General features: G+C 39.0%; 2 protein-coding genes and 1 long non-coding RNA gene across 4 annotated transcripts in view; 1 reads left to right on the top strand and 2 right to left on the bottom strand.

Annotated features, from left to right (window-relative positions):
• Positions 1-16,300, bottom strand: part of LOC135492647 (photoreceptor-specific nuclear receptor-like) — a 58,039-nt gene that overhangs the window by 34,705 nt on the left and 7,034 nt on the right. The window lies entirely within an intron of this gene.
• Positions 3,150-6,657, bottom strand: LOC135492803 (uncharacterized). Its single transcript, XM_064779449.1, has 3 exons — positions 6,551-6,657; positions 6,055-6,200; positions 3,150-4,247 (listed from the first exon to the last, which is right to left on the bottom strand). Exons 1-3 carry the CDS (start codon positions 6,645-6,647, stop codon positions 3,933-3,935), a joined length of 558 nt encoding a protein of 185 aa, XP_064635519.1. The 5' UTR covers positions 6,648-6,657; the 3' UTR covers positions 3,150-3,932.
• LOC135492805 (uncharacterized) lies at positions 4,747-14,020 on the top strand. Of its 2 annotated transcripts, none has more exons than XR_010448122.1 (3): positions 4,747-4,932; positions 5,483-5,631; positions 12,823-14,020. It is a non-coding gene; the product is annotated as an uncharacterized LOC135492805 (long non-coding RNA). The 2 variants fall into 2 exon arrangements; XR_010448121.1 differs by lacking the exon at positions 12,823-14,020 and adding an exon at positions 10,309-10,381 and having other exon boundaries at positions 4,749-4,932.

The following is a 16,300-nucleotide window of genomic DNA, read 5'->3' as shown; positions in this document are numbered from 1 at the left end:
TTAAAACGGACCACATTCAGTAAGACTATATATGGATATGTGCGTATGAAACATTCAAAAAGGTGTACAGTACTGTTTTTTCAACATAAAGGATTGCAGAGTGAAATTTGTTAGCACTTCATACAGACTTGCATGGGATTACTTAGACTATCATGTAAATATTTACCTGTGGACAATGCCTACACAATGCATTTGGAAGACTATTTAGCTCTTGATCATATATTGACTAGTATCGGAATATTATTAATATCACTTTTGTGCATGATAGGAAAAGAGAAGCAAGTTGGAATATACTTTTCCTCTTTTTGGTTTGTATAATATGTTTAAAATATGCATGCTGTGCTATGGTTATTTGTTTTTACTAATGCCATTTTTATTATTTTATATCATGTACAATGCTTTAACAAAAAATAAAAAACAGTAGCATGGGCTACTTGGGGAAGAATTGTGAACGATTGAACTAGTTGCAACACTGATCTTCAAACTCTACTTTGATGATGTGACCATGACCTCTACATACCCTATTTTGGATATTTTAACGTTACTCCAATATGGGCCATGGTCATAACCCACTTTGGATATTTCACTATATCCAAAGTAGGTTACTAGGCCATGACCCACTCTGGAGATTTTACACCATATCCAAACTAGGTCACTAGGTCAGGTCAACTTTCAAACTTCTCATACACAAAGTAGGTCAGTAGGTCAGTAGGTCACTAGGTCAAAAGTTCATAATTTTCCCCAAGTAGCCCATATACTACTTGGGTGTACCGCGTACATAATGTATATACCTTATTTTTAAAGCGCCCTTTTCAGAAGAATGATTCAAAGGCGCTTTACCACTGAGAAGAAGTTATCAATTTGAAAATGCTCTCGGAAAAGCTGACGCTTAACCCGCCTTTTTAAAGAGAGACAAATTGTCCAATCGACGTATGACTGCAGGCAGGCTATTCCACAATACAGCGCCACCGCCGCCGCCGCCGCGTGACCAAAGTGTTTCTCGTCGTACCGGATTCGCGTCTTTGGAGGGAATAAAGCCCGCACCACACGGTGAAATTTGCGTGATGCAAGTGACACGCGTGCACGTTGCGACAGGCAAATTCTCACTGTGTGGGGTCGTTTTTTGCTGCGTATCTTCCTCGCGTGTCGAGACGCAGCCGATCTAGCATGTTTGATATTTTCTCGACACGCGAGGAAGTTAATCACCGTGTGGGGGCTACCTGCAGCAATGTTGCGCGAGTTCGACGAATCACAACAAGCAGATCGGTCACATGATTTATAGGTCAGTCACATGATACCAAAATGGCAGCGCCCGGGAACTGTCAAATCCTATGAGAAGTATTATGGACCAAGAAGACCAAATTGCCCTTATTCTCCTGCTGTTACTCCGTCGGAGGCGGCGGCGGAGGTGGCGCCGCGTGGACCGTAGTCTTTGGACAAGGCCATGGATTCAGAGAAGAGAGGATAAGGGGGCCTATGCAAATCTAATTGCTGAATTGCTGTCGACTCAATGGGAGCTGCCATTTTGATATCATGTGACTGACCTATAAATCATGTGACCGATCTGCTTGTTGTGATTCGTCGAACTCGCGCAACATTGCTGCAGGTAGCCCCCACACGGTGATTAACTTCCTCGCGTGTCGAGAAAATATCAAACATGCTAGATCGGCTGCGTCTCGACTCGCGAGGGAAGATATGCAGCAAAAAACGACCCCACACAGTGAGAATTTGCCTGTCGCAACATGCACGCGTGTCACTTGCATCACGCAAATTTTCACCGTGTGGTGCAGGCTTAAGCTGGGTGACTCTTGATGCAGAGCGTAAACCTCTGTTAATTTACTTAATTTAACAGGATTCCTACAATCAGACTTTTGCTTCCTGGCAGCAAGACGCATCCTCATATGACTATTTACTACTATAGTTCCGTACTAAACAACATCCAACGCGGGTCATCTCTTGTAGAGCAAAAACTATAACAACCCGGTTCTCATGCAAAAAAAAATGAACCACAACTATCAAATAAATGGGAGGAGTATTTCGTTCTTATTCATTTATTGAACGTACCAAGCAAATTCCCATTAGCAAATGGGAGGTCCGCTGAAAAAAATCTAACATTTAGTGAAGTTTCATGTAGGCCTAATACTCTCTAAAAACAAACGAGTGAATTCTCGCTCTTTAAGAGCGAATTCTCGCTCTTTGAAAGAGCTATATTAGTGATCGCTCTTCACAGAGCGAAATTCGCTCTTATGAAAGAGTGAAACTATTCGCTCTTTTAAAGAGCTAAAACCGAGCGAAATTCGCTCGTTGAAAGAGTGAAAGCATTCGCTCTTTTAGGAATGGTCCCGAGTGATAAAAGTTTCCATTCGCTCTTTGAAAGAGTGATCAAAGTTTCCATTCGCTCGTTAAAAGAGCGGTCATGCACTTCAAACGAGTGAAATTATTCTCTCGATAATTCGCTCGGGCCCTTCCTCAACGAGCGAATAATTTCACTCGTTGGAAGTGCATGATCGCTCTTTTAACGAGCCAATTTGCGCTGAAAAGGTTATCAGTCACACACTTCTTGCAAGTAAGTCCAGGAGAGTTCAGGAGAGTTACTGATGCCGTTCCCATGCTCGAACGAAAGCGGAGACCGGCTATCAGCTCACCTGGTAGCATTACAGCTGCTGCTTGTAGTATAATATTCAGCGGTGCAGTTCGAAGCGGCCTCGGGATTGATTCAGTAAACGAAACAAACACAATCGAATGCTTTGAAACGTTATGACTTTTTTATTGAAGTTTTAGAAAACCGTGGTGTGCAACGAGAGAGATATACATGATCGATTCATTTATCGTACATGCTAGGAAAGACGAGAAAATGGACATTCTGAAAATTCAACATGGAGCTGATCCTGATGCCATGAAACCTCATAGTTTTCATTTTTTTCATTTTAGCATTAGGTCGAAATGTTCCTCGTCACTGAATACTAGTATTAGTATACTTAATAACATCAACTCAGCCCCGAAATAGCTGGCGCCATAATTCAGTTAACATTCACACAACACCATCATTTAAGTAACACCTTAGTGTTCCCATGGAGGTATTATAAAGATATATAATATATAAGATTTATAATCCATTGTGTTCCTTACACACCGTAGTACTTATTTTATCAAATTGAACAACACCAGAATTCATAACACAAAACCTGCAATGTACTACAGAAATTTGCCTAACATCATTTATATATACATGTATTGTCCGAGACTAAGACCAAATCGTAAACCGTCATCAGATTCCCCAGGCGCTTGAAATTGCTGAACAATAAATATCAATTTTCAATGCAATCCGTTGTATAACAATGCGGCCTATGATCATCCTCTGGTATTCAATTTACAAAAAATACGATTTGACAATACTAGATCTTCGGATTATTCTTAATTTCATTAGATTATATCCTGTATAATCCTGATAATGCACATTGTATAATACAGCCAGGAAGAAGATTGAAATCAGTCCAATCCATTTTGGACTGATTTCAATTTCAAAAGCAGATCATGTCATTTTCACCCAAAAAAATCCACAAATAAGAGCTTTATTCGTGTTTTATTAAGGGTCGATATGCTCACTGAGGGTCAAATATCATGAGGCAAGATGAGGCAAGATTTATAAAAACATCCTTCAATATCCATCTAAGGAGACACATACTTTCAGTGCCCAGCAATTTTTCACAAATATCATTGAGTTTTTAAAAAGTAGGATTTTCATGATATTTGATATTTTGATATTTTCACGATAATTTGAAATACTTCGAAAAGCTTTTGGTAAATTCGAGATATAAACACTGTTAGATGATATGCCATGTAGTGAAAGCCGAAATCGGCTCACCATAGGAATAAGGTAAAATAAACAGGGATATGAATACTCATGAGCACAACTGTAAATAGATATGGGTCTACTGGAGACCAATGGCACTAACTGCCGAAAGCAGCTGTGGCTTCATTGGTTTTGCCACCACAGCATAGGTAACTGTCTGAAAAAGACCATAGAAGTTATCAAGTTGGGGCGCGAAATGAACGTCAAAGACGTAATGCACTTTAAAAAGCATGTCAAATGCTTCAATAATGGTTGACCCCGCTTGAATTGGCTGGAAGTCAACCACTATGAAGTACTGGACCGGTCTAATTCTTGGTCCAATGCCAATTATGATTGGCTGTGTGTACTTGGTTGCATCAATCTGCTTGGCCAATACGTCTATGTCGCTGCCAACCTAAAATGAAATGTAAAATAATAATTATTAATAAAGTATATATACGTGAACACACCATTGACAATACACTCTTTCATTATGCCGCATGGGACTGGACTGGGAATCGATGTAACCCAGCCTTACGGTCACTTCTTTTCTAGTATAGTTTGATAGAGCAATCAAATTAAAACAGTTACATGATAAAGAAGACAACGAAATAAAAGGCACCTGTGCGTAAAAGGAAAACACTGGATATGAAGTATAATGTGTGTATAAATGACGAAGACAATGTCACAACCGAAAAATCCGCCTCCGGGATTCGTCCGTGCAGTGATTGGGGGGGGGGGGGGGGGGGGGGGCTGATTATTATTACTATTTAGCCAAGAGAAAGAAACTTTACTCTCAATTACCAACTCATAAGTTGCAATTTCTTTTTTGAATGATAAGGCTTTCAACAAGTGGCATGGTTTGTTGACGTTTGCGTGACGATTGTCATTGAATGAATGACTTTGATTTGGGCTTTCCCAACTTTCCCCTTGTATTGTGTTGTAAGGAGATTTGAATTTACCCGCGCCATGACGTGACTTGTCAGTGACTGGTGCGTGCGCATTCGCTACTTTTGACACCATCTGATTATCTGAATTCGGACGATCGGTGCAGTCGGGGGAAAACACTTGGTTTTAAACCTAATGAAATGGGCAGACTGGTAAGTACTATAGGATTAGGAAAAGATTAGTATGTATAGAAATTAAAGATCATGTCTGGCATCCTATAAATTTCCCCATTGTTGTACAATCGCTGTTTGAATACAGGCTTCTCAAAGAGCACCGAGAGCACGTGGCCCCACACACATAGGTCATGTCAATGTTGTGCTGCCCTCTTTTAGTGAGATCAGATGGTACCCATGCTGATTAATTCTCTCAGCTTTCAACTACTGATATCTTGAAATATTCAAAAAAATTCAAATTTGTGTAAAATAGGCCTATTTCTCCTGCTCAGCCGAATTGATCCATGAATGAAATTATTATGGCTTAATAGCTTTGGCCTTATCCACGCCTTCTTCATTCTTGAATCTTGTACTCTACTCATTTCAGTGACGTGACACTGACGGCAGGTTAGCACATCATTTCCCCTGGCATTTCAGTCACTCCTGATAGGTGGAGGCCTGTGATGTTTTGTATAGGCATACTTTTTGTTGCCTACTCTGCTTACATTACATCATTACTTAAATTTTCCGTTTTTGCATCTTTTTGTAGTTTGAAATCAGAATAGACTTCTTCGACAGCACAGGTTTAATGTAACTGAAGACAGGAACCTAAGTGATACTCTCTGCATCAGTTTTACGTCATTTTATCTGTCGCTAAACATTGACAATCAACCCTGAGGAAAGAATGGTAAGAACAAGGTTTGTATAGTTAGTTCACATCATCCCACCATTTGGAGTTGGTCAGTCACATTCATAGCAAAATCAAATCTTTAAGCGAAAACCTGAGTGAGTTGGCCATAAAATTGCATTTCAAAGATTACATGAGTTGGGGGCAAATTCGTGTTCCATATGAACCAAATCTATGCCTTTTATAGGTACAAAAAATATTTGTATTTAAAACTTTGTGCATTGTATTGTTTTGTTTTGTTTGTTTTGAGTTATTAGCAAAGCTTTTGTTTGAACTTTGGTGCACCAGAACTCAAATTCGGCATGATTGACACGTTCTATTAATTATTAATACTAATAGTACTCCTACAGGTATGGGTACATACTAGTAATTATAGTCAAAACCTTGTTATTGATTTTCGGAATGAAAAGCATTTACCGGGGGTAGGCACTTACTGGGAAGAACTGGATGAGATAGCTATCCGCATCTGCTCTGCTGCATGTTTCATTCGAAACCACCTCGCCCTTCATAGCCTTTCGCTTGTTTTGTGAATTGTTGGGTGGAAATACTTGCACCAGTAAAAGCAAGGCACACAAGCTTTCTGAAATAGGAATTTCGTGAACTTAGCTGACTGACGATTTACTTTGATACCATTCCTGTTTTGGGTGCAAAGTATCTTCCATAACTAAAACAGACTGAAAGTTAAATTTTTGTGAAGAACAGTGTTTTCTGAAACAATTGAGGTTTTTTTTCTCCAATATGTTCCTTTCTCTGAGGCAATTTTGCTAATAAAAGAAAATTTTTCAAAAACTGTTTTCCACCCTTGAGAATTATGATGTCTGGAGGAACGACAGTTTTTGCAACTCTAAAACTGATTGAAAATTTCATTTAGCAGTTCGGCGGTAGATTTTAGTATTAAGACTTATTTGGACATCATGATAATTTACTTACGATCACCATCTTTATAAGTGGCAAGCAGATCTGCCATCGGCTTCTTTGCTAATGCTTGAGCATAAGAGATTATTTTCGGCGTGTACTTGGTGCCCATCTTTCTTATGAAAGCATCATTCGGTTTTGCGGGAAACATCTTGTTAAATTCCATATTGATCTGGAAAATATTAAATGGATTATGGACCAAAGGTCTAGTTAACTTTTGTCTAGTATGGTGTGTTGCGTCTGTAAATAGCCTGATTATTCTTCCTTTTTTAAAACTGATGCCGCTTAATCGAGATGCCCAATTCAATAGTGCAATGACAGCAAGTATGATTCATACATTTGGGAAGAGAGCAGAACCAATGATTCACTGCCCATAGTTGGATGATGTTGTACTGTTTGTTTCATTGCCATTGTGTAACCTTTTTTTAAGTAAAAGGCTCATGTAAAGATTGTGAATAAGAAATATAGACCTTTACTTGTCAATTTACTAGTTCTTAATCTGGTAAATACTCTTTTCCTCTACCAATAGTAATTACTATTCTTATTCTAGACGTCATTGCCCTCTTCCAACCTGATGACTATTTGCTGGCATTGTATTTAAAATATTTACCAGCTCAGGCATATCAAGCAGTCTTGGCAGCCGGTCCATCACAGCAGCAGGTGTCAGATTGCTGACCATTCTCCTTCTGTCTTCATAGGTCTCTTTAAACACTTCCTTGATACTTTCCTCATTTTCCCTGGTGGGGGGAGTGTATTTCATCCAGTCAAACTAAAAAATAGGAATTTTGAAAAATCTTAAAAATATCGCAGATATTGCAAATCAAAAAATATACACTTCAAAGCAAGTTTGTGTTGAATGAATGCTTGTGAAAAAACTGACCCACTAACATATAGTTGAACTACAACTCCAAGTCCAATTGTCAAAAAAAATTGTCTCTTCTCGTTATGACCACTACTAGAATAGGTTCTTTTTGAAGACGACAGCTCGATGTAAAACCTGGCTAAGTTAGCCTTTCACGAATTTGAAGGATTTAAAGGAACGTCGTTTTACACAAAGTACTTCATGCATTGACACCGAGTTGTGCAGCTTCAATCTTAGAACAAAAGTATAAAAATAACTCTGACACTGATTTCCCTTGTGACTTGGTGCAAGACAACAGACCATTCCAAACTGGAATTGCTGCCTTTTGCAAATGATATTGGGAATATTTATGGTGATAATATTACCTTCTCCATCTGATCCAGTGACAGTACTGGTTCTGGTGCGGGTGTCGTTTCGGTTGTTGTTTTGGGGGCTGCCAGTTTCTTTGTTGGTGCTCTTTCAGTTTCAGTTTTGATTTTATATTTCTTTTCTGAGGAGTTTAGGGACTTGCGGATGGTTTTTAGACGGTACTCTATAAAGCCATGACCATTATTGTATAGGTGTTCCTGTAATTAAAATATGCCATAGTATAAAAAGCCAATTGCCAAGCTCCTGCCCAGCAGATCATCCTCAACCCTGCCATTCAAGTTGCTAAGTTGTTATTTTTAGTTTTTAAAGGTTCCACTGAAAGTAATTCCTGTGATAATATTAGTTGTGAGTTTTTGTTGGTGAGCTATTAGGAAAAATGACAAGGGATTTAGTACACTAAATTCGTGACCAATGAGACGATGATTTCCAAAGGATGATATGGTGTCGGATGCATTGTTCATTGTGAACAGAATTCGAACTGTTGGCCTACTCACGCATCCATTAGAACCTGCAACATTTGCCTTCAGTTTTGGGAACTGGTCAATAATTGCTACTGCCAGTGCAGTTTTTTCATTAGCAGTTGGGTATCTGCAAGAAATGGGAATAAATGTTTTAGACTTCATTGTGATTTTAAAGGTGGAAGCCATCTTGGTATTTTGGAGGACACGTTTTGGCTTCAGCTTTGCCCAAAAATTTCTTTCCCCTGTTGTATTGTTTTTGCAAGGCAATTCTCCTATGTTCTCGAAAGAAGTGCATGGAAGCCAAGGTATGCATACTCATTTTGGGGTAAAGTTTTGGCTTTGGGGCGTGCATATCCAGTGGAGGCAATCTGCATGTTTGCATTGCGTTTCAATATAAATACATGTATATTATACTTACGGGCCTCTTTGATCAACTAATTCTTGCACTGCAACTTGAATTAAGATGGTCCGGGTTTGATTATTTACGACATCTTTCTCAAGGTCTTCAATGACCTTTTTCCCCCGGGTACGCTGAACTGCTTCTCTGAGTGAAAATTCCTGAAACATGGATACAAATTGTTGGAACAATCGCCAGCGTTGCTGATGATGACAAGTACCAATGATACTAATAAATTTTATGAACAACCATAGGGTAGTGAAGTCCCGTCTGATGTCACTAATGTTTCATCAGACTGGCCAACGGAGATGAGTGTCATACATAATGGTTTAGAGTGTCGGCCTCATAATCAGTAGGTTGTGGGTTCAGCTGACCTGTTACATTTTGTAGAAGAATTACGATTACCACTGTTTCATCTTTTGTGTCTTTTACCAAGGTACTTTTATCTTATAAAACCCAATAGCCTTGCTATTAAAGAGACAGAGTTTGGTTTTGAGTATAAGCATCAGCTAAGGCATTATTAGCTCTACAAAATTGGGCAATTGTAATAAAATGTGAGGAAACTAGAGACCCAAGAGGTCGAAGGGAGTCACCCTTTCTATCACATGAGTGTGCCAGGACCGACTGTTAATCGAAACCAGGACCTCAGGTGACAGGCAATGATGATAGACTTATTTCTTTCTTGTTTCGTGTTTAATTGTTCCAACAGCTACCTTTGAATACTTACTGGCTTGAGATTTGACTTGCGTTTTAATGATGTCGTATTCGTCCCGCTCGTAGATGTAGTTGCCAATGAGTCAAATGTCCCACTGTTTGTGTTATCATCAGGAGTTACCTTTAGTTTGAAAAGAACTTTGTATACTGTGCACACTACAGAGATCCTTACATACAGCTGCCAGAGTCCAAAAGCCACCTCTGCATGCTGTGGTTCAATAATGATTTTCATTTTTAAAAAGAACATGAGAAATGGACAACAAATATTTTGATGAGTTGTTATACAATTAGGTACCAGGACACCCTTCCTGGGGGGGGGGGGGGGGGGGGGGGGTAAAACTGTGACATCAGTATATCAGTTAAAATGTCTTGAAATGAGAGCTGACAGTGACATGATCACTTCAAATGTTCATCTTAAAAGGTCACTTTGATCAGAAACAATATAATAATATTGAAAAAAGAAATGAGGAGTTAATATTATAATAATCTTACCGCATAATAGATCAATCCTGTGGCACCATCCACTTCAACATTTACGGGTCCCTCACTCATGTCAGTTGGTGGATTGTCTGGTTTCTGATGTGTCTTTATAAAAATTGCTAATTTCCTTCTTTTGCCAAATGATGTAATACCCAATTCCTTCATATCGCCCTCGTCCAGTGTCTTCAAAATTTCCATACTGTCGATATCATTTTCTGAAATGAAGATGAGCTTTACATGCACATACATGTACTTACTTACAATTGGACAGATAATCTCTTCATTCTAAGGGAGGTTCCACTGTAATTGAGAAGCCTAAAATGTGATAATCTGAGCGGGTTAGAGTTTTTGTCTAATAATATAAAAAAGAATTCACGCTTGCATTAAAAAATGATAATTCATTGGCTCACTTTATTATAATGAATGTAGAATTTTTTATGCCATCATTGTGATCTGCTTTTATTAATCACAGATGCTATTTTGATTTAAGGCACGTCCGGCTCACAGATTGGTGCGACACAGCAGGTTATACAGTGAAGCAGTATCATCGCAATATTCAGTGGCCACAAGTAAGTAGTCAATAATGTAATAATGACTTTCATTTTTTTAGACTAATATTATCAAAAAAGCATTGCAGAGGACTTGATTCTGCAATACTTTGATATTAGTCTAAAAGATGTTAAGTTTGAGAAGAAAATCTATTGAATGAAAACTATGATCAGCTATACGAACAAACTTTATGTTTAGTTTGAACATGCAGTTATGATCATTCACTATTATTTTCTTCTAAAGTAAAAAAGTTTGAGAAACAACTCTGAAAAGCTACCTGTAAACGTTGTATCTCATTGGTACGAATGTTGGTGAATTTGCCTCGTACGATGTGTGGCTTGACAGCGGAACATAATCAAGAATTGTGTCAATTGTGTGCATGCTGTAGGCTGTTGGTACGGCTGGTTCAACCGAAAATGCTTGAAAGTGTCCATGAAATGCAGTAGTTTTGTACTGGTTTACAACAAAATGCACATTGTTTTCTCCAACAACTAGAATGTGTTCAATGTTCCCAAACACTGGTGACTCTGTGTCCTTTTCAATATCAATGATGAGGAACCAGTTTCTGGTGTATTTGGTTCCAAACAGTTCAACTACGTTTGCCACAAAAACATCATCTTCAGCAGCCATTCCAAGGGTTTCACAAATAGTTTCCGGGCAATTCAAGGAACTCACTTGAACAACATTTCTAACCTGGTGTTCAATCGAGTCGGCTGTTAGGTCAAACATTGTTTTTACCCCATCGATTACATCTTTGATAACTGATAACGTTCCTGTGGAACTACTCCTCAATTTTAGGATAAACGAGGAGACAACTTTTTTCAGTATTTTCTCGAACTCAATTTCAGGGTCAAGCCCAAGGTCCTCCCCATTATCGTTGGCATTATTTTCTTGGTCATCTTCATCTTCATCAACATCACCTCCATCACCAACACTATCAGCATCATCGCCATCATCATTATTGCGTTCATTTCTTCTTTCATAATTGATTTCATTTGGTTGCCCATTGATCATACCGGTAAGCGGGTGTTTTCTGCGAATGTGACATAAGTATGAGTTCATTTTAATAAATGTCTGTCTACAGCCATTCTGTTGACAAATGAGGCTCTCAGATTCGAAAACTCCGGTGATGCTATGGACTCGTCTCAGGTGGTTGGTGAGATCACGAGTGTTCTGTAACCCTATGTCATTTCTTCCACACTTAAAGCATGTGTATCCCATGGCCATGTTGCAGCTGGACACAGGCGTTACTGTGAAGTCATTCCTGGAATAAAGTAAATTGTAGTTTGTGAGCTTACCTTTACATAATTTGTTTTAAACATCTTGCTAATTCGGCAGCTGATGGACGTCGGCCAGTGGTCTTGTCCAAGCATTTGGAACAAATCTCTCCAAGAGGCAAGAGGTCTTTTACATTGAACATCAGTAACTGTATCACCTTTCCCAGGGAGTAGACATCAGTAAGTTCGCTCTGTTCATGGCCTGTTAGATTTCTCAGCTCCCACGCAATGTGTGAGTGGCGTGCGCTGTATATTTTTCTTTCATCACTATTTAGGTAGTATTTTCTAGGACACATGGTTAATGTTGCACTCCCAAAGTCAATCAGTTTGGGTGAAAGCTTAAGTTTGTGAATCACAATGTTCCTGCCGTGAATGTCATTATGTAGGATACCCTTCCCATGTATATATTGTATCGCACATGTCACTTGGTAAATAATACTTAGCCACTGTACTGTAGAGAATTCATCTGTTTTGGCATAATCTGAAACCGTGCAGTCGTGAGGCGCTACTAGTTCCATGATTGTTGTTTTGATATCTATACTGCCGAACAAATATGGTATCCCAGGGTGGCCACCTTGTAGGTGGAGCAACACCCTAGTTTCTAACTCGAGAGTTCCAACAAGTGCCTTCTTAACAGCAACGTTTATGCCATTCAGGATATGTGCATGTCCAACAAACACTTGACCATATGCTCCTGACCATTTGGGTTTCTGGTCAACGGCAACCATTGTGCTACTAAATTCTATCGGCTTTTTGTTTAGTTTTTGTAGTACTGCATTGACAGCATGTTTGCGGCTTTCTGCATGCTGCCGCCCATTCCTTCCATCATGAATGGCCTGGATAGTTTTTGTACTTGTAATTTTTTTAAAGTGACTGTTTGACAATGCCTTTGCCCTTTCTTTACGGAGAAGTTCACAACATGCCTGATAGCGTTTCTCTCCTTCTTTAACTCTTGTTTCTAAGTCATGTGCATGAACTGTTAATTTGTTAATGTCACAATCACTCCGTTTTCGTTTATTTGCCCTATGTCGTTTATTCATGGCAGCCTTGCGCTTTCTTTTTGCTTCATCTATTCCTAACATGATTGCGTCTGGGTCTTTTTCTGTAATAATAATATGATGATATGACTTTTTCCTATCATTCTGACACTTTCAATAAACTAGCTTATTTCTTTTCAGATTATACTTCCAACCAGACCTTTGGATAGACCCCCAGGAAGAAAAGAAACTTGAAGAGGGTGGAAACCATGTGACAGTCCAATCAGGAAAGAAAGCATGTTGCATTGATGAAGCGTTTCGATTTTAAGTTTCAAAATCAAAACACTCTGTTCAACTTACTGTCCTAGATAGCTAGATGTGTGATTGTTATCATAGTCGTCATTCCGGTATTAAGTTATTGTTGTCTTTGTTCAAGGTATTTTATCTCGCTTATAAGTGACATGTTTTTGATAAACTTTTGAAAATCTGTGTAAATTGCATCATATTCAAATCAGTCTACTGATATAACTTTCAGACGTGTCAAAGAATACTATTTTATTGCTGTTTTTTGTTGGTCTGCAACTAGCATCATACTGTTGAGTGAATAAATAATAATTTACCAAATATACATTGCGTTGCCTTCAGGAAGTCAGAAGACCTCAGCGAGGCAACTGGCCAATGTAAATCTGTGTAAATTGCATCAGATTCAAATCAGTCTACTGTAAAAGTCAGACCCTTCAAAGTAGATTATTTAGTTGCTGTTTTTTGTTGGTACTGTTGAGTGAATGAATTACAATTTACCAAATGTATATTGTGTTGCCTTCAGGAAGTCAGAAGACCTCAGCGAGGCAACTGGCCAATGTAAATCTGTGTAAATTGCATCAGATTCAAATCAGTCTACTGTAAAAGTCAGACCCTTCAAAGTAGATTATTTAGTTGATGTTTTTTGTTGGTACTGTTGAGTGAATGAATTACAATTTACCAAATGTATATTGTGTTGCCTTCAGGAAGTCATAAGACCTCAGCGAGGCAACTGGCCAATGTAAATCTGTGTGAATTGCATCAGATTCAAATCACTATACAAATATAACTTTCAGACATGTCAAAGTATACTATTTTATTGCTGTTTTTTGTTGGTCTGCAACTAGCATCATACTGTTGAGTGAATAAATTACAATTTACCAAATATACATTGCGTTGCCTTCAGGAAGTCGGAAGACCTCAGCGAGGCAACTGGCCAATGTAAATCGGTGTTAATTGCATCAGATTCAAATCAGTCGCCTGATACAACAGTCAGAGTCAGACACATCAAGTAAACTATTATTGTTGGGTTTTTTTGACACCCGCTGCATGTAGTGTATTGGTTAGTAAATAAATAATTTAGCAAATATACATACTAGTAGTGTGTTTTGGTCAGTAGTCAGGAAAGAGTATACTTATGGGTTATTACATAGGTTTTTCTGTATCCTTCCCTGTATTCTTCCCCGAGAGTCTGTATCCTCCCCGAGGCTTGGCGAGAAAAAATATGTATTCGTACCCTACACGAAGGATGAAGACAAAATTGTTCCTCTTCACCGATTTAAAAAAAAATTTTCTTTGCTTTTGATCGACGAAACATGTCCCAGGTTGCATTGCTCACGATGCATGTCAGCGACGTCACAAGCCGGCGGGACGCCAGAGAGTGACGTCATTCCAACAGTTAAAAGCTGTATCCTACCCCGCACGTGCAGGGAAATGCCGGCCAGTATCCTTCCCTGATATCGTTCCCCGGTATCGCGCCCGGGTGGAGCAAAAAATAAATTGTGGCACCGTATCACCCTGTGTCATTCAGTATACGCTGGCAAATTTATCCTGTATTGGTAAAATAATTACTATCGATATAAGATACTTACTAGTACTCTGTGTATTGTGTTCAAAAAAGCAGGAGCCCACTTCTAGAAAATACGTACCAATTATTGATATAAATTCGCATACTAGTAGAAAACCTGTACGTTTAGAGTTGATTGAAGTAGGATGTGACGCAAAGTGCAGTTTTGCAAAATGGCATGTTGGGACTTTTTGTAAAGTGAAGATTTGTAATGGCAATTACCAATATAGACAAACAAAGGGCAAATGTATACCTCTCAGTGTATCCACCAACTCTTGACCAAATCCCTCCTTCTCTAAAACTGCAGAGAGTTCTTCCATTTCAATGGCCTTCAGAGTCTGAAAATGCAAGTTGGTACAGCTGCAGAGAATGTTAATGTCGTAAGACCATCTTGGACGGGGCCTCGCCCTAAGATAATGAATACTAAGTACATGTATTGACTTTGCATGCTTGTGAATCTGGCGTCTGCGATGACAGTGATGTATGGAAGTATTATAAATAGAAATACTTCCCTATTTAAAACCTAATGTCTATGTACAAAAAGGTCTGTACTTTCCCCTTGGATGGACAAGAAAAAAGGCATTACTTTTTTATACTTATTTATTTACAGACTGCAAAATTAAAAACCATTTTGGAATCAAAAAGTAAAAACATTTTTCCTTAATTTCCCCTTTTTCCCTAAAAAAAATCCCTAATAACATTAATAGAAAATGAAAGATTTGAAAAATATGGATCCGCCTCTGCCGAGGATCGAACCCACTCCGTCTCGACCCATAGTTCAGATACCCACGGTACTCCTGATTGAGCTACTTCCCCGACCTACGCTTACGTCAGTTTTGCGACCATTATAACTCTTGACACCAGTTTTTATTGCCTATTGCAGTAAAATAAGTGTTATATCCCTTCAGCAAATGAATAAAGGACTCTTTTATGAAAAAAATTGGTAAGAAGCCAGGAGCACAGTGTAATGTACATTGTAGCCTGCGGCTGCCCTACTCCTCAATCATTACGCCCTGCCGCGAGGGCCATCAGTGCACCATGATGAGGGCCTAGCAGACGACGGCGGCTGGATTATGCAAAGCCATAGTTGGTTCTTATTAAAAATTAGAAGAGGACATGGAAATGCCCAGGGGAATGGCTGTTTTAGGCCTACATGGCCTACGTGTAAGATGTACAGCCGATGGCTGTCGTCTGAAATCTTCTGAGCCCGCCACAGAAATCGGGTCCAAAACTGTACATGAAATCCAAATTAAGATGAGTTTTGCAGCTAACTTTGTTCTACATTGATAATATGTGGATAATAATTCAGTATTTACCCTTTATAAATCCTTTAAAAATCGAAACCGGTAGAAATTTGGCCCGATCGGTGACAGTGGCCGCTTCAGTGATGGCGAATGTCATGGGTTCAGTTCGCTCTTTCATGTCAATTTGTTTACGGGATTTTTGAAATGCGCGCCATTTTTTCGCTCGTTTGCCGACTGACGCGCGAAAATCCGCTCGTTGTCCCCCGCTCTTATTCTCCGCTCTTTTGAAAGAGTGGATTGGTCACCCAAAGAGCGAGGGCCTAGAATAATCAGATAAATTTCACTCTTTTCGAGCGAAAAGCTATTAGCTCTTTTGAAAGAGTGAGAAATTCACTCGTTTGTTTTAAGAGAGTATACGTGAGCGCCTCATTTAAAGTTTTCCTCCACAAACTGTGGAATCTTATAGTTTAATGTTTTGGCCGCAGAATGCAGCACTCGATCGAATTGGAAAACAGATCTTCTTACAGTTCGTATCTGATCTAACGAGGCGTATTTCCTAAAAATCTTG

Source organism: Lineus longissimus, chromosome 8 (assembly GCF_910592395.1).
Source record: "Lineus longissimus chromosome 8, tnLinLong1.2, whole genome shotgun sequence".
Classification (NCBI taxonomy): Eukaryota; Metazoa; Nemertea; class Pilidiophora; order Heteronemertea; family Lineidae; genus Lineus; species Lineus longissimus.
This window is presented reverse-complemented; position numbering and strand designations above follow the sequence as displayed.

Excerpts from the sequence above, each read along its gene's own strand:
- LOC135492803 (XM_064779449.1), bottom strand. The coding sequence starts at position 6,647 with ATGGGCACCAAGTACACGCCGAAAATAATCTCTTATGCTCAAGCATTA. Across the intron at positions 6,201-6,550 it reads CACTTATAAAGATGGTGATC|AAAGCTTGTGTGCCTTGCTT; the intron begins GTAAGTAAATTA and ends TTCCTATTTCAG. Across the intron at positions 4,248-6,054 it reads ATCTCATCCAGTTCTTCCCA|GTTGGCAGCGACATAGACGT; the intron begins GTAAGTGCCTAC and ends ATTTCATTTTAG.